Here is a 23,933-nt window from a genome sequence, read left to right on the forward strand (position 1 = left end):
AATTTGTGAAGGGCTAGAAATGAAAATATTGCCCTCTGCTACATTCCTTTGAGATGCTCAAGATAGTAAAGTTAGATCAGTTGATTTAAAGGATCTAACAGCGTTGTCAGATAGAGACCGACTATAGTGAAATTTACTTGCTTGTCTCGAGAACTCAGTTATATAAAACTCAAAGGTTATAAAAAAGTGGTCTGAGAGGACTGGATTATGTGGAAATATCGTCATTTCCTCACACTCTATGCCATAAGTCAAGGTCTAATATATGATGGAAGGAGTGGGTGGAGCTATGTATTCTTGGGTAAAACCAATTGAGTCTAAGATATTACCAAAGGCTACATTGAGGCTATCATTTTCAGTGTCCACATGAATGTTAAAATCCCCCACTACAATGACCTCATCAGTATTTCGCACCAAATCAAAATCAGAGATCTGATCCAACAACTGAGAGTAAGGGCCTGGTGGACGATACAAAACTACAAACAAGAGTGGTTTTACAGTTTTGCAATCTGGATTAGGAAAACTAAGAATAAAATGTTCAAAAGAACTGTAACCATTAATTGGTAAGGGATTGATTAATAGGTCTGAATGAAAAATGGTTGCTACTCCTCCTCCTCGCCCTGTACTTCGAGCAATGTGATGATTTAAATAATTAGGAGTCAACTCGTTTAAACTAACATAATCCTTTTGCTGCAGCCAGGATTCTGTGAAAGCAAAGAAATGTGAATATCACAAATCAAGTTATTAACTAACAAAGTCTTAGAAAAAATAGACCTAATGTTCAATAACCCACATTTAATTTTTCTAGTTTTCTGCTCAGTTGAATTAGTTCTAATATTTATGAGATTTCCATGGTTGGCTTTATTAAGCCTGATATTTAATCTGTGTGATTTTGGCCGTGGGCAGGACACTGTCTAACGGGGTGGTGTTTTATCACACTTCGTGGTGCGTTAGTTGTAGCCGATCGCATGTGAGTTAAGCCCGTTGTGTTGGAGGAGACACATGACCGACAGGAGGAGGCGTCGAATGCCAGTTCAGGTTCTGTGTTTCAGTTTTGGTCACGCAGCTGGAGGACAAACTAACAAAAAGACTATTGAGTGATATTTTTAAAGAAGGGTGAGAATAAGGATCTTTGTGTTGGGTTATAATTTTATCTCATCAGATTGATCTTGGAAAAGTTATAACTTTAAAATTCACTAAAACTAGTCCGCTTGACAAAGTGCAACCCTTAGATCACATGAATATGATAGGATGATATATGTTGTTTGATTCAATAAGTTAACTTATATTTTCCTTTTTGGGACTGTTAATTGGGCAACATTTCCAAAATTTTTATTAATTCAGCCATTAATGAGGTGAAACAACAAAAAAAAATGGTCTGATTTGTTCCCATTACATCCTGTTTAAGTGAGGTACACAAAACAAACGTTTCTTAGAACATTATTTCTCTGTGCTTAACAACACTTCCAGTTATCCACCAGTTCATCTTTTACTGATTACTCGTTTGTGATGCTGGTCTTGTTCTTCCCTGAGTCTCAGATTTCTCTCACATGTGACCTCGTTTTGTTTTGCTGATGTGCCTGTTTAGTGGCTAAAATCTTTTCATTTGCTGAGAAACGTTCAAATGCTATAAAAAAGCAGCTCGTGATGTTTGTTTCTTGCAGATGGATACGTGAATTATCTGTGCCTCTGGCCTCGTGCACAAGGACAGGGACACGTTTTATTAAAGGATTTTTTGAGTTTAGTAAGTGTTGGGAATAAAAATTATACTTTCTTTTGTACAAAGTGTCATGACGGAGGTCTCATCATGTACACATGATGCCTAAGTTGTTCAACTTTTCTGGTTTATGAAGAAAATTGCTGTATAGCAGTCTCCTGAGTCCCAGACAAACACAGATAGCAGAAAAGGAAAGTTTTTTTTTTAAACTCTGCTAACCTCATTTGAACCGAGCAGCTCTAGTGTTGCCCTCTGCTACCCACATGAGTTTCCAGACCACCCAAAGCAGCACAAGATCCACAGTTTCTTTGTCTTTATACCACTCTGCAGAGTTGAGACATTTGCAGACAGCAGAGCTGCAAGAGTTTTGGAGGGAGGGAGGGAGGAAAGACGAGGAGGTGTAGAGATGCCAGCGGTGGGGTTCGGCAGCTCATCCTCGGCTCGGACACCAGAGCCGCAGTGTGGCGTGCCAGTGCACATTTTAAAGCATTATGACTGTCTGCTTCCCGCTACGTTGTGCTTGCCTCCTCCTTTCCTACTTCTGACTTCTGTCAGTGCTCCCAACTCTAATTCCATCTTTCTTTCTCGTGGCTCTTACATCACCTGACTGGAGTTTTTCTCGTCAATGCAGCAGCGAGCAGATGAGTCAGGCAGGGCTGACTCTCCTCTCTCTGCAGTCGTAGCCAGCAGACTGCATCGCCCAGAGGGAAGGCAAAAAGGAGAGAAATCCTCCCCCCACACACCCCTTTCAACCCTTTTCTGCTGGAGTCTTCCTTTAACGGCTCTTTGAGAGTCGAACCCGACAGGTTTTCTGTCAAGGAAAAAAAAAGGGCAGAATTCAAGATAAACGTGCCTCAGTTTGTAATCAGAGTTTGCATCAGGATGCTTTAAAGAGTTCGTGAATCGCTTAGTGGAAACAATGGATCATCACCTTCAGTTTTTAAGGCGCATGTATGTGTGTGTGTGTGTGTGCGCGCATACGTGAGGCGGCTCTGCCAGACAGTGCAGGCAGACAAGTGTCTCTGCTGACTGCAGATGAGATCGAGTGTTTACTGACACGGGGAGCATCAGCTACACATGCTCCTGCACATCTTTGTTCCTCTTTGCACTCAGTCTGAGCTTTTATTCACATGGACCAAAAATACTGATGGAGAAAGTTTGATGTGCATCTTAAATGCATGCGTTTATGGTTCATTTGACACTTATAGTTGTAGTTTACTGTAAAACGGAGCTTTAAAAAAATCACAAACAAGTCACATCATAATTGGCACAATGTGTCAGTGTGAAAATTCTTATTTGTCAGATTCAGAGCTGATTTTAGAACTTCAGCTGTTTCATCATCATCCACAATTTCACAGATTCTCATAAACATCTAACAAAACAGCTTTTATCATTCAAAAGATATTAATCGTTAGTTCTTTGTTGTAGTTTGAGTTTGTCCAGTTAGATCAGCACCTTCTAACCGCCATCTACCACTGACAGGTTTCCATGGAAACCATAAGTGTCTCCATTGCCATCATTGTGTTTCTCCTCCTCCTCCTGTTTGTTTATCCATCTCTCCATCCATGCATTCGTCTATTGCGATGGTCAATACCAGTTGCCACAGAAATCCACGTTGAAGAGTTTCTTTAATTTCTATCACTCTGTCCATCACAACATTTATCCCTTTCCATCTTATTTCTCTTCATCGGCACCAAAGTCACTGACTGAGAGATATTTATGAGGAAAGAGGGAAAATAAGTGCTGTTTGTCTGAGAACTGGTGCAGATAACGTGCAGAAGCAAATAAAAATAGAGCTACAAATCCCAGTTTTTAGCTTTGATGGTTTCAGTTTTAAACGTTCTTTGCTACCATTGGAGATTCTCCTATAAATTATGGAGTTATTAGACGATTAGGTTACCGCGCCTCCTCTCGAGCATCAATTCTCTTTGTTGATAAGAGTGTTTTCATCCCGCAAGCCATCATTCTCATCAAGACAGAAATGTATCATGGAATAATTGTGATGATTCCCATTAGGAGGATTGGGCTAAAATGTGCTCAGCCTTCTCTGGTATGATTGGGTGGATTTTACGTGAGGAGGACAAAACTCACCTCAATACTTCATGATTAGTTTTCAAAAAGAAAAGAAAATCCATCATCAGCTCAAATGATCTGCTATCTTAAGAAGTACAAGCCTGAAGAGTGTAGTGCTGAGATATGGATTTAATAGTACGATTTCTGTCTCCACAGGAAATGGAGTTGAGAAAGATACTTCTCACTCGCTACTTTGGAAATCAAAAGCTCTTCTCCAAGCCAGAGCTCGGGAGTGGAAACAGTTCATCTGGCGCCTTTGTCAAACCGTCATCTGGAGGTACTGAAAACTCAGATCAACCCAGAGCACGCTCAAATAACTGCAGAGGAAGCAAAAGTGGCTTACACGATGACATCTATCTGCTTCTTGTTCAGGAATTCCTGGGTAAAGGGATTCCTGCAGGACAGCAAATGTGTTCAACCAGTCATGTTTAATAGATGAAGAGCTGAGCATGAGTCAGGGTTCCAATCCAGGGTTGTCGGTTTGATTCTGGCTCATAGTCATTCTGACATTTTGTCCTTGGGCAAACTGCTTTGGGTAAAAGTGTAAAATGCATAATTATAAACAAAAACTTCTCAGATAATTAAAACCATCAACATGTACATTTTATTTAAACAGTTAAAAAAAACAAAGTTCTGTCTTCAGTTTTCCTCTTGCTTGCTTGGCCGTTGATTGTTGAGGGAAACTTACGTAGGGTACAGCCAGTAGAAAACCGTGCTTAAAGCTGTGGAACATTGAAAAACCAGCATGTTTACCTTTTCCCGCTTCAGCATAGGACGTTGTGGACCGACTGCTTTGCCTCAGTGCTGGAAAACCTGCTTTGATGAGCTTGTGGCTCAAACATACGTGTACATAGGAGCTAGTCGCAACATTTGGGGAAGGCTGGTTGTATATTTCCACCAGAAAAGTGTGCTGTCGTCTTTTTTTAATAACAGGCTCCAAACAAGGCTCTGCAGTGCTGATGGGGCCTGCATCTTTTGCGGTTATCTTTTGTTTGCACAAATTACCTCATCAGTGTTAACTAGTTCTCCTTTGAAGTTCAATGCAAACCCAAAATACTCCCAAACTGCAGAATTTGTGTTCTTTTAGACGCCAAGTCTGCTGGTGCTGTAGGTCCCCCCCCGCGCGTTCATAAACTTTATAGAACTTCTGTAAAAATTTGGACAAAACATTTAAAATTATTTAAGTAAATCTGAAAATTCAACCAGGTATCAGTTTTACACATTAAATTACATATATTTATCATTTTTACTTAGTTTTATTTTTTATCTTATTGTCTCCTACGTACACTGTTTATTTTTTTTCATGATTGTATCAGAACTGACATATTTGCTATTTTTTTTAGCACTGGCTGTATACGGTAATACCGTAATACTGCCCAAGTCTTTCTCCTACATTAGCTTCTGATAGAAAATAGATGGTGAAACTCTACGATTGAAAAAGCCTAGCACATCTACGTCAAGTGGTCACTTGGACTCACCCATCTTGGCTCGTAATGGAAGGCTGTTGTTGTTTGAGCGTCCAGAATCAGCATAGAACATCTCGGCTAGCAGAAGCTAACCATTAGCGTTTGCAACTTAACCGCATGGCAGAAGCTCCTCCAGATTTGTGTTATTTGTGGAGATGAAACCTCAACATTGCAGAGCAAACGGAGTCTGTGGGCATTTCTCAGTGTCAAGGCCTTGCTTACAAGGACACTGTCCTTCCTTGGTCATAGAAAACAGTTAAATGGAACAGACTTAGACAACGTGACCGCCGCGGTCACGTGGCAAGTGAGGTACCATTATATTTTATACATATAGGTTTTCATATAAACATATATTGAGCCATTAACTTTTTAAATGGTGTATATATTGATTAAGTTAAATATGTAAACGAGTTACTGCCTACTAGCCGACGAAGCCGCAACTACTGAGCAACTAACCAACCATAGCTAACTGCTTTGGATATAAAAAAAACATTTTAGATATCAGCCTGATAGCTACAATTAGTTGACTTACATTTAAACTGGAAATTTGCCCTGAAGTAGCTGCTGGCTCCTGATTCACCATCCTTTTGAAAATACTGCACTGTATTCTGGGAAATGTTTCACTAGGCTACAAGGCACCTCCCGTGTATTCTTGCTCAGCTAGCTAAACGGCTAACAAATAGAGAACAGATGCCTTCGGTAGAACATGAACGCCGGAACACGCCTTGGCAGTTCCTGATGATGTATCTCCTAGGCAACCAGGGCAGGACCAAGAGATCAAGGCGAGGTTCCTTGACATCAAGAAACACCCAGTGATAGTCGCGTTGCTGTTTCAAATCTGAGGCAAGATGTCCAAATACCAGGAAATAAGGATCCAAATCCTGCCGTGTTACTCTCTCCTCTTTATGCTGATGCAGGCATGTCTGGATTTTCTTTGCCCTGAGTACGGCTTGCAAGGCATTCATTCCTACTAGAAACTACTGCAAATGTATTGATTAAACAGGTTTCCCACACCTTTAAAATGGTGAGAAGAGGTTTTGAATCCAAATATTTTTAATAGAAGTCTTTGTGTGTTACAAATAAAATCCTGAGATTAATATGCAATAAAAAGTTAGTAAAATATTTCAGATTGGCTAAAATTGCTCTATTGTGTCTGTTTTACAGCATAATTAATCTTCTCTGTGAGCTAAACTGTAAATCTTAATTGTTTTAATCATTGAGGTTCTGCCGTTCTGGATGCTGATAAGCAAGTCATGGATGAGGTAGAGATCCAGTCTCTGTTGGACAAGGTTGGTGCGACAGAGCTGGTGATTAATCTGGTAGTCAACACCAAAAACGACATTGTGTTCGAGGAGAGCATCTTACTTGGAACAGCTCTTCTACAGAAAGGAAACACGCAGATACAGGTGAGGGTGCTGATTTTCAACATTTCCCTTAAAATTTTGGACTTTTTACAAACAATCTCATCCATCTCTTCCTCCCAACAGTACTCGTTCTACAACCTGCTGCACAAACAGAAGAACTCGGAGAAGTTCTTCAAGGTCTTCTATGATCGCATGGGCTTGGCCCAGCAAGAGATCCGAGCTGCTATGACGTCTAACGCGTTGGAGTTTAATGTCAGAAGCATGGATGACGACGAAGGACCCAGTAGCTCCCGGATTAGGAAAAGTAAAATTGAAACTCCTCTGGTTTTTATCAACATTAAAGTCAAAATGATTTGTTTTACTTTATATATTAAATATAAGCAGCTGTATTTATCGCTAAAATACTTCCACACGTCCTGTCCTGACATCAGACCATCACTGCTGCAGAAACATCTGGACGAGTAGAAAAAAACATCAGATTTCTGTTTCCAGCGTGCCGGGTGGTGTTTGGAACCGCAGCGTCGGATAAATCCAGAGCGATCTTTGTTGCTCTGCTGACAGGCCGCCACAGTCACATGTCAGAGGCCATGTGACACCCCGTATCACAAGTTTATCAAAAGCCCATTGTATCAGGATGGGGTGGTTTCATGCCACATAACCTAAGTTAATTGTGCTTCACTAATCAAAGGCGTCTCTAAAATGTTTTCATTGTTTTTAAACATGCCTAAAAAGCTTTCAGCCAACCTTTACAAACTGTAACCTTATGCTGATGCTGGATATGATTGTTTACCTGTGATTATACATGAACGTGTGATCTTAGACAAAGACCAGGGCCTACAGATGAGAGAGAGCATGCAAGGGCAGCTAAAAGAGGCCTCTGCAGCCACCTCCAAGGCCTTCGTCACCTACAGGATTGAAGTGGAGTCTGATGTCATGGGTTTGGGCCAAAGCGACCAAGTGGCCCTTGATGATGAGAAAGAAGACGTTTTGATGAACCCGAGCATCTCGATCATGAACCCGATTCTTCGTTTTCTCCAGCTGCTGTGTGAGAACCACAACTCGGAGCTGCAGGTACCGGATCTGATCAAAAACTCCCATGCACTGTTGTGTCGGCTCTGCATCACTTTGTGCTTTTCTGCTGACTTCAGAACTTCCTGCGCAATCAGAACAACAAGACGAACTACAATCTGGTGTGTGAGACTCTTCAGTTTTTGGATTGCATTTGTGGGAGCACCACAGGAGGCCTTGGCCTGCTGGGACTTTACATAAACGAGACTAATGTGAATCTGGTGTGCCAAACGCTGGAAACAATCACAGAGTACTGCCAGGGGCCGTGCCACGAAAACCAGGTAGGGTTATGCTACCAAGTGAGTCTCTTGTAAAGGTTTTTATCATTAAACGACTTATTTCTGAGTTGTTATGATCACAGAATCTTCCTGTCCACTCAGGATCTAAGCCAATCAGAGACAGCCAATGTAAGGTCTGTTAGTGGCGAGTTGAGAAGAAAGTTCTGAGTTTTTCTACATTTTTTTTTATTAATGAATGTTTTCTGTCACTCTGTGACCTGACAGACTTTCTTCAGATCAGCAACATCCCTTTAAAAAAAAATCAGATCTCTATTATGGTCTTATTTATTCATGTGACTTCTAATTAATCACCCAACAAATTAAATTGTGTTCACCATCACATCTAACCAGTGGCGGGCGGTGCGTTCCACCCCTGGGCCTTCAGTGATTTCCTATTCAGTCCAATCTAATTTAATACACCTTAAAATACCATCAATAGGACATCACAGCTGGAGAAACCTCTCTCTCTCTCTCTCTCTCTCTCTCTCTCTCTCTCTCTCTCTCTCTCTCTCTCTCTCTCTCTCTCTCTCTCTCTCTCTCTCTCACACATACATACATACATACATACATACACACATACATACATACACACACACGCACACACACACACGCACACACACACACGCACACACACACACACACACACACGGCTGGTCAAGACACAATTTCCAGAGTCTTTAAAATCAAACTCGCATTCCCAGTTGAGAGTAGGAAGCTGACCACGGATACCGTCAAATCTCAGAAATGAAAGACGGGTTTAAGAGATGAGACAATAAAATAAATAAGTAAAGCAAACACATTATTTGCATTTGTTTTGGAGAAAATTGTACCGCGAAACAATTGAACATGTTGGCGCAGTTGCACACTGTCAGGTTCGATGGGCTGAGCTGGAGTGGTTATGAGACCCAGGCGTGGAGAGAATGGTGGATGGAGACTGATATGTGGCAGCGTGGGAAGTTCTCTTCCCGTATGGTTCGTAGAGTTAGTGTCTTAGGTCTTAGAATGGCTTGGCGTCTATCGTTAGATGATGACTGAGTGCCGGCTCCGCTGTGACAGGTCCTTAAATAGGCTCAGCGGGATGACGTCACCGGGAAGCGTCGGCGACAGGCATGCTGGGAACTGGAGTGCAGCGCCAGCCCGGCCCGCAGAGGAGGTTAAGAGGAGGAGTTCATGACAGGACCCCCACCGCGAGGGACGGCTCCAGAAGGCCCAGGGCGACGAGACCAGAAATCAGCCAACAGGGAAGGATCCAGAAACGAGCGGGCAGACTCCCAGCTACGCTCCTCCGGACCGTAACCCTGCCAGTCCACCAAATACTGCCGTCCACGGCCCCGGCGGCGGGCGTCCAGAATCTTGCGGACGGTGTAGACGGGGTCCCCATCGACATCTCGGGGCGTCGGCACCCGGGCCGGAGGCGGATGGAGAGGAGAAGACACCACCGGCTTGAGCTGTGAGACGTGGAATACCGGGTGCACCTTAAGAGTGGAAGGGAGGCGCAGCCGGTAAGCGACCGGACCGAGGACATCTCGGACTGGGAAGGGCCCCAAAAAGCGAGGCGACAGCTTCCTGGAACCAGCCGGAAACCGGAGGTTTGCGGTAGAGAGCCAAACCCGGTCACCAGGCTGGAACACAGGGCTGGGCCGGTGTTGTCGTGAGTACTCCGTATTAGCCTGGGTGATGGCGGCGCGAGCCCTGATCCAAGCAAGACGGCAGCGGCGGACCATATCCTGAGCCGCCGGAACCTCCACCTCCAGCACCTGATGGTCGAAAAGAGGGGGCTGGTATCCGTAGCAGGTCTCGAAGGGCGATAGACCCGTGGCGGAGGACGTCTGGAGGTTGTGAGAGAGCTCCGCCCATAGGAGGTAACGAGGCCAGGTGGACGGTTGAGACGAGGCGAAGCAGCGTAAGTAACGCCCAAGCTGCTGGTTTGCTCTCTCCGTCTGACCATTAGTCTGGGGATGATAGCCTGACGACAGACTGGCGGAAGCGCCCACCAACCGACAGAAAGCCTTCCAGAAACGTGAGATGAACTGAGGCCCTCTGTCAGACACCACGTCCTGGGGGAATCCGTGGAGCCTCACCACATGATCGAGGAGGAGCTCCGCCGTTTTCTTAGCCGTGGGGAGCCCTGCCATAGCCACTAAGTGCACAGCCTTTGAAAAGCGGTCGGTGATGGTGAGGATGGTGTCCAGGTGGTCGGCAGCGGGAAGCCCCGTGACAAAGTCCACACCTATGTGCGACCACGGCCTTTTAGGCACAGGGAGTGGTTGCAATTCCCCGGCTCCAGTTTGGGTGGTGGACTTAGACCGGGCGCAAGTGTCACATGCAGCGGTGTATTCACGCACGTCCTTTCTCATAGAGGGCCACCACAGGGCCCGGCGGAAGAACTGGAAGGTACGAGCCTGGCCTTGGTGTCCCGCGAGCCGTGAACTATGCCCCCACCTCAAGGCCTCCTGTCGACACACGGCCGGAACGTAAAGGCGGTTAGGAGGCGTCTCTGGGGGCGCCGGGTCCGCCGGGAGAGCCGCCCGGATGGAGGCTTCCAGGGGCCATTGCAGGGCGGCCAAGAACCGTTCGGTCGGGAGGATGGACCTCGGTTCAGGAGGCCTTGGATCCTGGGTGTGTTGACGGGACAGGGCGTCCGCCTTGAGGTTCTTTGAGCCGGGGCGGTAGGCGATGTGAAAGTTATAAGGTTCGAAAAAGAGGGCCCACCGGGCCTGACAAGGGTTGAGTTGGCGAGCGGTCTGAATATGGATGAGGTTCTGATGATCAGTCCAGATTAGAAAAGGAGTGGGGGTACCCAGGAGCCACTGTCGCCACTCCTCCAGGGCCCACTTTATCGCCAACAATTCCCGGTCCCCGACCCCATAGTTCTGCTGGGTAGGAGAGAACTTCCGGGAAAAGAATGCGCAGGGATGGAGTTTGGAGTCCTGGCCACGTTGTGACAGTACGGCTCCCGCGCCCGTCTCAGAGGCGTCCACCTCCACAACGAAAGGCCGTGTTAGGTCCGGGTGGAGGAGGATGGGCTCGCTTACAAAGCGGCGGACCAGCTCATGGAAGGCAGCAACGGCCTCCGGGGAGAGGCGGAAAGGGCGAGGCTGATTGGTTGTTTTCGTCAGGGAAGTTAATGGTGACGCCAGGGCGCTGAAGTTGCGGATAAACCGGCGGTAGAAGTTGCAGAACCCCAGGAAACTCTGCAACTGCTTCAGGGTCTTGGGTAGTGGCCACTGCGCGACCGCCTGAACCTTCTGTGGGTCCATGCGCAGGCCCTGGGAGGAGATGATGAATCCCAGAAACGAGGTGGACTCCTGGTGAAAAGCACACTTCTCCAGTTTACAGAATAAGTCGTGCTCCAGGAGGCGTGACAGAACGGCTCGAACATGCTGGGTGTGTTCCTCAGCCGTGCGGGAGTAGATGAGGATGTCGTCCAAATAAACAAAAACCCAACGACCCAGCATGTCACGGAGGACATCAGTGATGAAACGCTGGAAAACGGCAGGGCTGTTGCAGAGGCCGAAGGGCATGACCAGGTACTCATAATGTCCAGTGGGTGTAATGAAAGCGGTTTTCCACTCCTCTCCTTCCTTTATGCGGATGAGGTTGTATGCACTGCGGAGGTCCAGCTTGGTAAACAGTGTGGCTTGGGCAGTGGCGTCCAGAGCCGTGCTCATTAAGGGAAGAGGATGGCGGTCCCTGATGGTGATTTTATTCAACCCACGATAGTCTATACAGGGCCGGAGGTCACCTTCCTTCTTCTTCACAAAGAAGAACCCTGCCGCCCCAGGAGACGTGGAATGTCGGATAAACCCCTTCTGGAGAGCCTCATTGATGTAAGCGTCCATCGCCTGGGTCTCTGCTGGGGAGAGCGAGAACAGCCGACCCCGAGGCGGGGTGGTTCCGGGCTGAAGCCTGATCTCCAGATCGTAGGGGCGATGAGGAGGCAGCTTGGTGGTAGGCTCCTTTGCAAAGACCCGAGCCAGATCGTGGTATTGGGGTGGAAGGAGTGTTAAATCCACGTCCTTGGGTGGTGTCTCCCTAGGCTGTGATCCTGGAAGGAGTGTTAAATCCACATCCTTGGGTGGTGTCTCCCTAGGCTGTGATCCTGGAGACGGATGATGAAGGCGACAGTTAACACCCCATGCCATGACTTTACTGGTGGACCAGGAGATGTGAGGGTCGTGGAGGCGGAACCAGGAATGACCCAGAATGAGAGGAGTCGTAGGGGCGTGAATGACCAAGAAATGAAGGGTCTCTACGTGTTCTCCGATGGTCATCCGGAGGTTCTGGGTTCGGTGCGTGATCGGATATGGCATGAGAGGGCGCCCGTCCACTGAGGTGACGGGAACGGGATGATCGAGGAGGGTGAGTGGAATCTTGAGCCGGTTGACCAACCCCTGGTCGATAAAGCTTTCTGCAGCTCCGGTGTCGAGGACGGCCACCAGGGGGACCGGTCCTTGGCTCAGCTGGAAGGAGACCGAGAGGGTGGTGTGATGAGGAGCTGCATGAGTGGAAACTCCGAGTGAGGCAGCTCCTACACCGACCCGGAGGGACCGTTTCCCGGGCGTATGGGGCATGTTGCACGGGGATGACCCAGAGCCCCACAATAGGCGCATCGTCCCTCCTGAAAACGGCGCGCCCGTTCCTCGGGGGGCAAATGACCCAGTTGCATGGGTTCCTCCATGGGTTGGTTCTCCTGACGGCGGGGGAAAGTTCGGGATTGTACGGGAACCGCCCTCACTCCTGGTCTGGTGAGGAGGCAGCGGTCCAGCTGCAGAGCCAGGTCCACCCCCTGGTCCAGGGTGGTTGGAGCCTCGTGACCAATCATGCCCTCACGGATGCGGGGTGACAATCCCTCCAAGTACACAGCCTTCACCGCGGCATCACCCCAGGTTAGACGGGCAGCGGTGGTCCGGAAGCGTGAGGTGAATTCGGCCACGGTCTGAGAGCCTTGTCGAAGCTGGAGCAGGCGTGTCTCATCTGCGACCTCGCTGCTGTGATGAACGAATGCCTTCTTCAGTTCTTTCACGAAGGCTTCATAGTCGTTGCAGACTGGGGACTTCTGATGGTACAGAGCAGCCGCCCATTCACCGGCTCGCCCAGTCAGCAGGGAGGTTAACAGAGCCACGCGAGAGCAGGAAGTCGGGTAGCGTGCCGGCTGACACTCAAAAGTCATTGACAGAACGGCCAACATGCTCTCCGGGGATCCTTTAATCCCATCCCATTTCTCTGGGAGACTTAGATACGGCTCCACCACGTTAGGAGTGGCAGATGACTGTCGTTGGAGGGCTGAGGAGAGTTGGACTACCAGTTCGGTGACGGAATCGAGTTTGGATGCGAGGCGATCAGTAACAGCACGCAGCTGATTGTTCTCCACACGGAGTTGGGCGTTGTCCGCCTCCTGGCGTTCTACTCGGCTGAGCAGCTGCGCTACCTCAGCTCGCAGCTGTGCGATCTCCGCTGGGTCTACTCGGGACTCAGTCATCCTGTCAGGTTCGGTGGGCTGAGCTGGAGTGGTTATGAGACCCAGGCGCGGAGAGAATGGTGGATGGAGACTGATATGTGGCAGCGTGGGAAGTTCTCTTCCCGTATGGTTCGTAGAGTTAGTGTCTTAGGTCTTAGAATGGCTTGGCGTCTATCGTTAGATGATGACTGAGTGCCGGCTCCGCTGTGACAGGTCCTTAAATAGGCTCAGCGGGATGACGTCACCGGGAAGCGTCGGGGTGACAGGCATGCTGGGAACTGGAGTGCAGCGCCAGCCCGGCCCGCAGAGGAGGTTAAGAGGAGGAGTTCATGACACACACACCACGTCATTCACAATATAAATTGCATAGAAATAGAACACAGAATAATTTCATTTTGCCATTTTATTTCGTTACCATTTATTGATTATTAACAAAATAAAATGACAAAACATTAAAAAAATACTAATAACATGTTTCTACTCACCAACATAAATGTCCAGCATGGATCTCCTCCTCTCCTGCTCATTAGAAAATAAAATCCATCCTTCTTTCTTTCCTCAGGAAAACCTCAATGGCTCTGTCATACAGTTTATCTGTGCACTTCAGGTCCATGAGTGGATCCTTTTCTACGGACATGGAGGCTGAAAGCTGTGTCTGCCCAGTCGTGTTTCTGGCGTACGTTTTAACGCGCTTTAATGCTACCAAATCCATCTGATGCGAGCAACGGGCATTCCCAGCAGAATAACCTGCAGCGGTTCTCTGAAGCTGTTAGCCCTGGGTACCGTTCATAGTTGCTTGCCTGAAAATGACGAACAAATCCTTTCTCCTGCTGGGACAAGCCAGCTAGCGTTGGGGTCAGACGACCTGTTCTCACAAGATCCATTTTTTCTTGAAAGGTCCGTCTTGAAAATGGTGTGGCAAATTAATCTGCAACCAAGTCCGTCTCTTCTCCTCTTTCAGCCATCATGTGTTCAAAAATACACCGATAGCTGCCTATAGATACAAATCTCTGTGTTTAGTTTTGATATTTTGCTTCGTGCCGCTAGAAAAGTTCTAACTACTGCTCATCCAATCACAGGATGCGTTCATGTCAACTTTTGCGTGAGGCCAGCTAGACTCGTGAGCTGATTGGCTATCGCAACTAGATCGTCTCTGTTCACTTACAGCGGACAGTGGGCTTCTCGATTGATTCTGAAGGCCTAGAGCAAACTTAATCTGCCTGAAAACACAAGCTAGCTTAAATCTGATTGGATAACACCCAGCCTTGGTATTTTAACACTGGAAGCAGTGCGGCCAAGTGGGTATAATAGGATATAAAGAAAATAGACCAGTAAACATTTTTTTTATTTAAAAATAATTACCAAAGGAAAAAAAATACATTTACGCTTTTGAGTATGTTTAGGCCAGCAGAGAAGGCTTTGCTGGCCCTGACTGCCCACCACTGCATCTAACAGAATAACCTCCCATAGCTCTGTTAGAGGTTGATTTTCCATTAAAATTGAGTGCTTGCTCCATTTTGCCCCATTTCAGCTAGGTTAGGGTGCAATTGGCCCGTTGAAGTTTATTAAGACACCTTTTTGTTACTGAATCAAAATGCAGTCCCAATGTAGCCTGGCAAGCCATTTTATATATGTGATTATATAGACTGGCCACGACCCATAGAGGGAACTCAGTCTTGGGCTGAATCTATGGTTGTCTTTCAAACCGTCTCCGCATGCTATTGGATAAAGAACATCACATCTACGGATGTCAGTCAACAAGGCGGTCTGCCATACACCATTGAAGAAGACACAAATACATAATTTTTCAAAATAAAGGACCTAAGTACCCTATCTGCTCTTGACTCAAAGAAAAGCTAAATAGTCCAAAGTTGATGCCAAAGCTGTTTAAAACAAGCCGTCGCCACCTTCTGGTTTTTGCTCAGTCACACCCTCCTGCTCATCAAGCCGATGGAGCGCTGTGATTGGTATAAAACAACACTTCTCAGACCAGTGGTAAACCAGGCGAGGCTTCTATGGAGCATGGCTAGACCAACATGCATTTTACTTTGGCTCCTGTCTGTATAGATTTCTAAGCTAGTCTTGATATTCAGAAAATAAACTGTTATTTTTTTTAGTCAGTCTAGAAAATTGCTTTGGTGATATTAAACTAGAATAATAAAAAAATATCACGCATTCGTTTGTGTTATCAAAGAAATTTTTCAAGTCTAGCCATATTTTTCTGTAGTTTGAAGCCAGTTGAAAACATTTTAGATGTTGCCTGAAACCGTTTAATATCTGATAAATTTCAAAGTTATGATTTTTGAAGTAGAACATGGAAGTTCTGTTGTTTCTAGCATAAATTAACACTTAGCAATCTTGGGAAACAAGATTTTTTGAAGGTGTGGAATGCCAAAAAAACATTGTTTAAATCTTATTTCTGATCATAATTGGTCACTCTGAGTTTGTCATGCAGACTGAACATGAAAATAGTCTCCTACACCTATCTCCTGCATTAACTTCTGATAGAAAATAGACAGTGAAATGCTAGGATTTGAAAAGTTCCACAAATTTACGTCAAACGGTCACTTGGACTCCCCCATCTTGACTCACGACAGGGGTGGCTGTTGTTGATTTAGCGTCCAGGAAACCGTGGAGAACGTCTCAGCTAGGGGAAGCTAACAGTTTGCATTAGCAACTCCACCACACTGCAGAAACTCCTCCAGGCTTGTGTTATTTGTGGAGATGAAACATCCACTTTGAAGACCAAATGTTATAAAATAAGACTCCAAGTCCTGCAGTCTGCTGCAGCAGACTTGTCCGTGCTGATTCAGGCGCCTCTGTGCTTACCATATATTACCATTCACTGCCATTCCCTTGACAGTGGATTGTGGTTCAAGGATCAGAAATTAAGTTTCGGATTGCCCAATTCCGATTTATTTGTTGTTGTGTTCAACGCTAACCGCTGCATATCCCTTGCTGTCTTTCAGACTTGTATAGTCCAGCATGAGTCGAACGGCATTGACATTATTATTGCTCTGATTGTCAATCCTATTCAACCCCTGGAGAAGTATCGACTGGACCTGGTCTTGGAGCTGAAGGTGAGCCCTGAGATCAAAAGAGACCCTCCAGCTGGGACGCAACCATCAGCGTTGCAGTGCTCAATATTTGCTGTTCATAATCATATAAAAACTCATCAGAGCAGCTTTCTGTTGTAGAATAATGCATCCAAGCTCCTGCTGGCCATCATGGAGAGTCGCCATGACAGCGAGAATGCAGAGAAAATTCTTGACAAGATGAGACCTAATGAACTGGTAAGAGCGTGAAAGAGTGTTAATAGGTAAAGTTGAGACAGTTTCAGCCTGAGTTTAGGTCTGATGTGTTTGTCTGTGTTTCAGGTGGGTGTCATGAAGGAAGCCTATTCCCAGAGTTTGGAGAGTGAGGTTGACAGAGGAGCTGGAGATGAAATCAAACCCAGAGACGTAGGACACAACATTTATATCCTGGCTCACCAGGTAAAAAAGTCTGAGCGTGAATTTGTCAGTGATTCAGACATTAGTGTGTTTCTTCTGTCTTTGTGACCCTCTGCTGACCTCAGGGGTCATACACTCCAGGAATAATCAAAGATGGGCGGCTGTTCCTCTGTGAACAAACTCCTCTGGCAGTTTTCTAAACTTAGTTTTCATGATGTGAAGCTGGTTTATGAAAGGTTGAAAGGGCAAGCCAAGTCTAGCAGGTTTTCACTTCGGCCTCCGTAGAGCAGCGTGTCAGACAGGCTGGTTTTTATCATGATAAGGAAGCGTTTCATCTTTTCTTTTAACTGACAGAAAAAATAAGTTTGACTCTCATTTCAGCTGATGACATCCAAAACCAAGAGACAGGCTTCTTAATTATGTATTTTTTTTAGAATTGTGCTAATTATAAACTCAAATATAGCCGAAAATTATATTTGACATTCATCCTTTTATTCTGTGTAAATTATTTCTTTTCGTTTCAGATGTAAATTGCTGGTCAAGCAATATTTTTTCCCTTTTTTAAAATAAATTCCCTGTCGTACTTTACTGTGCAGCAAAGCCATTTTAACCCATTTATTTTAGTTTTTTGGTATAGGTTTTTTCACGATACTTTAAAAAGCATCTTAAAACTCTTAATGACAAATTTATTTTTTATACACAATATTGTGCTTTTATTTGAACGGATCTACTGGTTGTCATGTTTACCACACAGGTGGGTTTTACTTTACTTGTTTACATGAAAAAGACAGTGTTTTAAACAAATAAATAAAGAAAAAACATTTACATTGTCTGAATTGTTCATGTAAATTACATATCGTGTGTAATTGTCCTGCTAGTGTAACAAATCAGCAGGGGATTGTCATGATAACAGCTGTGTGGCCTTAAAAATGAGGTGATGCAACACAGATGTAACCTTGTTCTTTGACAAACTCTCAAAACTTTTTCTAGGGGCATCAATTTTGAAATGAGTAAATAACAATGAAAAAATATATATCTCACAGTATTTGACTTCACAGGTTCAGTGTTGAATTTTTATTTGGCAAAATAAGCATTGATTTTATGTTTTGTAAATAAAAGGGATACTATGCAACATTTTCATCATTTAAAATAATTTTCTTGAGCCAGTATGTGTTAAAATGACCCACAGGGCTAATGAAAGGGCACAAAGCTCCTATTGCCCCCTGTGGCCAGAATATTCCACTTGCAACTTCAGACTGGCAGCCACTTTGTTGGGACTTGCAGTCTGCTTCTAGCATGTTTCCTGCATGTTTTAGATCAGGAACACAGCTAATTGGTTTAATTTAGTGATGAACCACTACTTTAGACACTAATGAAGGCTGGGGAGACATTTCAGCCGTTAGATTAAGATGGTAAAAAGAGGAACGCACAGCGAGGAGATAGGTTTGACGTTTGATTCTACAAATGGACACTAGGGGGTGCTAAAAGCAAGCCAGAACAGCCTAGTTCACCTTTAACTTTAAGCTGTAGAATGGAGTTATAAATGTTTTAGCTCACGCATGTTTTCTTTTCCTTAGTTGGCTCGGCACAACAAAGTCCTGCAGCAAAGCCTCAGGCCGGGTTTAGGGTTGGTGCCGGATCATGATGAAGATGAAGCTCTTGATTACTACGCCAATCACACAGCCCAGATAGAGGTAGTCCTCTTCCTCGTTTTGTCCATTTCTACCTCCAGTCCCCGTAACTTCCTGACAAAACAAGTCTCTCTACAGATTGTGCGTCTTGATCGCACCATGGAGCAGATCGTGTTTCCAGTCCCCAACATCTGTGAATACCTCACCGAAGAGTCCAAGAATCGCGTGTTCACCACCACAGAGAGGGACGACCAAGGCAGCAAGGTGAACGACTTCTTCCAGCAGTTCGATAACCTCTTCAATGAGATGAAATGGCAGAAGAAGATCCGCGGTAAGTCTTCAGTAAAAATAGTGACTGAAGTTGCAGAATCGGCCTGTAGGATGGAGAATTTTGGAGTGGCTGATTTTTGTCGTTTTTACACAGAAAACAAAGCTCTGTTTTGGTTCTCGCGCCACATCTCTCTTTGGGGGAGCATCTCCTTCTACCTGGCCTGCATCCTCAACATGGCCGTGGCTGTTTTCTACCCCTTTGGCGACGATGGAGATGAGGGTAAAAGAGCATCAGTATTTTGATTTGTCACCTATGATTTCATCCCTTATACTTTAATGTTCGCCCTCCTACTCCAGAATGCACTAAACTGGTATGATTGCTGTTTATTCACGCCTGAAAACGGCCGTGTGTTTCTGTAACGTCAACGTTTCCCTCTTTGCTTCTGATTTGACCTCTGCTCAGGATAAAGGAGGTGTGTACAGAATTACTTTAGGTAAAACACTTCATCCTTTTTGATGGGGAACAAGTCGGACTTTGGTCGACTTTATTGGCTAAGATTGTGACCCTTTGTGTTACAGTGGCGCCGCCCAATTTCACCCACCAATCAGATATGTCAGTTTAGTCAGAAAACTCCTGAGTACTAAAAGCTCAGTCTCGTGTTTCTGCCATCAGTTTCCCATTAACCAGTGTGGTTTGAGTCTTTCCAAACTGTCCGTCTTTATGCTTTTTTGTCTGATTGAGAAAACGTACAGCCGTTCTCACGCAGTCGTCACATTCCATTGGTTCGCTCTGCAGTCTGTAAATGGCTGTTTGACATTTTAAGTGTTGCCTTTAGCAGTGTGAACTAAGTTAAGCTCTCGTAGATGAATAATTTAGAGACCTGTCACGTTTCAAAGCCTGGTAACCTTGACGGTTTCTCTTCTTTATTCAGGCACCTTGTCTTCATTCTGGAACGTCTCACTGTGGGTGGCATTGGGGGTCACCAGCGCCCTACTTCCTGTCCTGCCGAAGCAATGGGGCATCATAGCCTTCCTCGTCTCCCTCCTTCTGCGAGCCATTTACACGATGGGCCTCGCCCCGGCTTTGTTGTTGCTTGGTACAATAAATGTAAGTAAAGGCTATTTGACCACACCTTAGCAGGAATATTACAAAAGTTATAAAAATTTTATTTCATCTTTTGGCTTTCCTTTTTTTATTTTCAGCTCTTCAACAAGATAGTGTTTCTTGTAAGTTTTGTTGGCAACCAGGGAACGTTCACCCGAGGCTACAAGGCGGTTGTGATGGACATGCTGTTTGTTTACCATTTGAGCAACGCCTTCATCTGCGTCCTGGGCCTCTTTGTCCACGAGTTCTTCTACAGCTTTTTGGTAGAGGATTCCTTAAATTCAACAATATTTTTCTCCTGCCTGATTGCTAAGGATGAAAAAATTTTGCCTTCACAGCTGCTCGACTTGGTGTCCAGAGAAGAGACGCTGCTCAATGTGATCAAAAGCGTGACGAGGAATGGGCGCTCCATCATCTTGACGGCTATTCTCGCCATCTTTCTCGTCTACTTTTTCTCCATCATTGGCTTCCTCTTCCTCAAGGACGACTTTCGCATGGAGGTGGACCGACTCCCTACACCAGGTCAGAACTTTTAAAAGGTTTTATGCAATTTAGAAAAAATCTACGGAGTGAAGAGATGACGATTAATCAAAATCTCCCAAATTTATGCACCTGTTTCCTGAGAAGGACGCATAAACGTGTCCTTTTTGTTATAATGTATAGTAGGGAAGGGATGTAAGAAGAAAATATTGATATACTGAAATAGTACAATTTTTGTGTTGTTATACAAAATCAATTTTTTACAGCATTGTATCGATTTATTAGAGAATTACATGCAAACATTTACCACATTTATTTTGTGTAGTGCAATTCAAACTCTGACGGCAGGGTGGCAGCAGTTTTTACCGCCTTCATTCCGACGGAACAACGAGCTCTGGCGATAACACTGGATGTCTCTGGGAATCATCTGGCCTGAGCTTTCCAATTAAATTCAGTGTTAAAATAAAAAATATGGTCTGACTTTTAGTATCGCAATTTATCGTTCTGTATTTATGTTGCAGCATTCTTGCTACTCACCCCTACAATACAGTCAGTATTGTTCTTAATTCTCAAACTGTAAAATGTTTCCCTTTGCCAAATTAATAGACAATAAAAATTTGTGCACATTGTCAAATTAACCCTTTTCCCCACACCTGGCACAAACTGGAATCCATGCTAAAGCAGTCCATGCATCTCTGACTTTCATTGTTTTCCATGAATGGGATTCTTGTGACATGCAAGCCATGCAATGTGTGAGTTTCAGATATCCAAGAAAAGTTTAATGGGTGCAGAATTCCTAATATTTTTCTCCTCTTTATGCATTTATTATACAACTTTCACTCTTATTTGACCATAAGTGGTTTATTCTGTTTTAAAACTCCTGTTTTAGACTTTTAATTTAGTGTTTTCCCAAGAAAAATCCTTGATCAGCATCCATGAGAATACCTAACCTCTCTTCAGTGTAGACACACACACACACACACACACACACACACACACACACACACACACACACACACACACGCGCGCACGCACACACACACACACACACACACACACACACACACACACACACGCACGCACGCACGCGCGCGCGCGCACACACACACACACGCGCACGCACACACACACACACACACACACACACACACACAGACACACACACACACACACACACACACACACACACACACACACACACACACACACACACACACACACACACACACACACACACACACACACACACACACACACACATCCCTGAGACACATGTTTTGATAGCACTGTGGAGAGTGTGGGTGTTGTTAATGAGCTGACGATCAGGGAGACATCCTGCTTGCACATGTGCACCTGTTGCATAACCTGGTGGCCGCGCCATCCTGTGTTTTGCTGAATGGAGCACAGCAGAGCAGTGTGGGGTTATGTAACCAGCTGGGCTCACGCCTGTCTGTATGTTAGCTCAGGGTTGAGTTGAGAACCCGAGGAGCTCCGTGTCTACAGTTCTGGACCCTCGCAGTCCTCTCCAATTCCACTCCCTGCTCTAAGTTTGTCACACAGACCTGCTGCTTTTTGAGAAGGCCGCGGATGAGGAGTACCGCTCTCTGTAAGCCGGTCGGTCCGACCTGATCACATTTAAGTGGTATTTTTTATCCTGATCCAGGGATTTGCCCTTGTGCAAATGATATGTTCAGGATTTTAATTTTTTCAGCATCTCCTGACCGCCCACCCAGCAGCTGCTGCCTCAGTTTACATAATGTCTGACTATATCTTCCTTGCTGCATTTACTGACACTAATTCAAATTAACAGTAAGATGTTAGAATGCATGGAACACTGTAATCAACCTAATCCATATGGAAATTTACCACACTGTTATCAGAAATAATAAACAGCTCATAAAGCTCCGGTTCTTTTGGTTTGCAGGTAAACAAGATTTGCTGAGCAAGGGTGGAGCAACAGGTTCATGTTTTAAAGACAGTTGCCCTGCAACGCCTTCCAGATCACCTCCTGGTAAACGTCATAGTTTAAATAAATGAACTTTGTAATTTTCTGTCCCATTAAAGAAAAATCGCCAAGTAGACTCATTTTTAAGATTTTAATGGGCTGACTGGTGTTGCTGGTGTGTGTTAGACATTTATAACCGTAGAGTCCCTGAAAGGTTACTCACACACACTGCAATGTACACACACACACACATACACACACACACACACACACACACACACACACACACACACACACACACACACACACACACACACACACACACACACACACACACACACACACACACACACACACACACACACACACACACAGTCACACACACACACACACAGTCACACACACACACACACACACAGTCACACACACACACACACACACACAGTCACACTGAGGCATGCACACAAAGAAACTTGATGAGGCAGCCGGGGGTGACTCACACTTCTTGATCCGTGCATCACCTGCACTGTAGGAACACACACGTGTTCTCATCCACATCTTCCTCCTCAGCCATTAAGCTGAATTCATCCATTCACCATGTAGTCCTTTTTTTGTCGTGAAAATTGATTTCTTCCTCACTTAACACTGTCAGCTGTGTCAAAAGTTTTTATTGGGTCAGACTTAGAAAAAAATTATTTTTTAAACTCTTTCTAAATAAATTTATTTACAAAAAACATATTTTATATGATAGTCCAGACCTTTTGAAGTGGATTCTGTTTAACATAAATTGTATTGTTTTATCTGCTGTAGGATGCTGTTTGAACAACCTTAGTTTGAATAAAAAAGATGAGCATACTGACAAGCTCATGGGTAGTCACAGGGAGGGGCCAAGACCAGAAATGATTACTGGTGTTCTAAAACAGCTCTAATATAAAATATTTTATTATGTGCTCATTTCATAAATATTTAAACTACAGTTAGTTTTGCATTACATTTTTTTGTTGTTGCAAATATTATGAAATTCCTGCTGAAAGTGCCCCCTCTGAACCAGAAGTGCTATTGCTACCTAGGACCACGTCAAATTTTCACTTTAAAAAAATTACCATAGAATTTAATGTAAATAATCACGGGTCTCATTTATAAAATTTTGCGTAGAATCTCAACTAAAACCCTACTTAAGGTCAGCAAAAGAAAACTGTTATGCCAACTAATTTTCCAACCTCTAAAACTCTGGGAACATTAAATGAAAACATTTATTTTAACCCAAAAGAGCTTTAGGCAGGAAATTCTGATCATATCAAACAAATATCAAGCCTGACGGTCAGCGAATTGTCGCTGGAACGAGTCGGTGTTCCATCAGAACACCTGTTAAAGGAAACCCTGACAGGTGCACCTCTGCCCCATTCGCTGTGGTGCGGTTTTATAGCTTGATGTTGCACATGACACAAATAATGCACCAATAAGAAATTTGAAGACATTTGAAAGTAATATCTTAACATTATATTTTAATTATAGATATGATTTTTATCAGAGATGGGGCTGTGTGTGTGTGTGTGTGTGTGTGTGTGCGTGCAGGTTTACAAGTGTGAAAGTGTGTCCTAACTTAAAACTTTTACCATCTCACCA

The 23,933-nt window shown here is 44.8% G+C and overlaps 1 protein-coding gene across 2 annotated transcripts in view; it reads left to right on the forward strand.

The window, feature by feature from the left end:
- The window catches only part of itpr2 (inositol 1,4,5-trisphosphate receptor, type 2), a 74,854-nt gene that overhangs the window by 34,415 nt on the left and 16,506 nt on the right, over positions 1-23,933 (forward strand). For both annotated transcript variants that reach the window (XM_054733190.2, XM_054733191.2), the window contains 15 exons: positions 3,944-4,064; positions 6,475-6,659; positions 6,741-6,921; positions 7,438-7,688; positions 7,766-7,966; positions 16,394-16,504; positions 16,622-16,717; positions 16,802-16,918; positions 18,454-18,570; positions 18,646-18,838; positions 18,932-19,057; positions 19,710-19,885; positions 19,981-20,145; positions 20,221-20,404; positions 22,287-22,373. In XM_054733190.2, coding sequence (XP_054589165.2) covers positions 3,944-4,064; positions 6,475-6,659; positions 6,741-6,921; positions 7,438-7,688; positions 7,766-7,966; positions 16,394-16,504; positions 16,622-16,717; positions 16,802-16,918; positions 18,454-18,570; positions 18,646-18,838; positions 18,932-19,057; positions 19,710-19,885; positions 19,981-20,145; positions 20,221-20,404; positions 22,287-22,373 — 2,311 coding nt within the window. The remainder of the gene's footprint in view (positions 1-3,943; positions 4,065-6,474; positions 6,660-6,740; positions 6,922-7,437; positions 7,689-7,765; positions 7,967-16,393; positions 16,505-16,621; positions 16,718-16,801; positions 16,919-18,453; positions 18,571-18,645; positions 18,839-18,931; positions 19,058-19,709; positions 19,886-19,980; positions 20,146-20,220; positions 20,405-22,286; positions 22,374-23,933) is intronic.

This window comes from Nothobranchius furzeri, chromosome 4 (genome assembly GCF_043380555.1).
Source record: "Nothobranchius furzeri strain GRZ-AD chromosome 4, NfurGRZ-RIMD1, whole genome shotgun sequence".
NCBI lineage: Eukaryota > Metazoa > Chordata > Actinopteri > Cyprinodontiformes > Nothobranchiidae > Nothobranchius > Nothobranchius furzeri.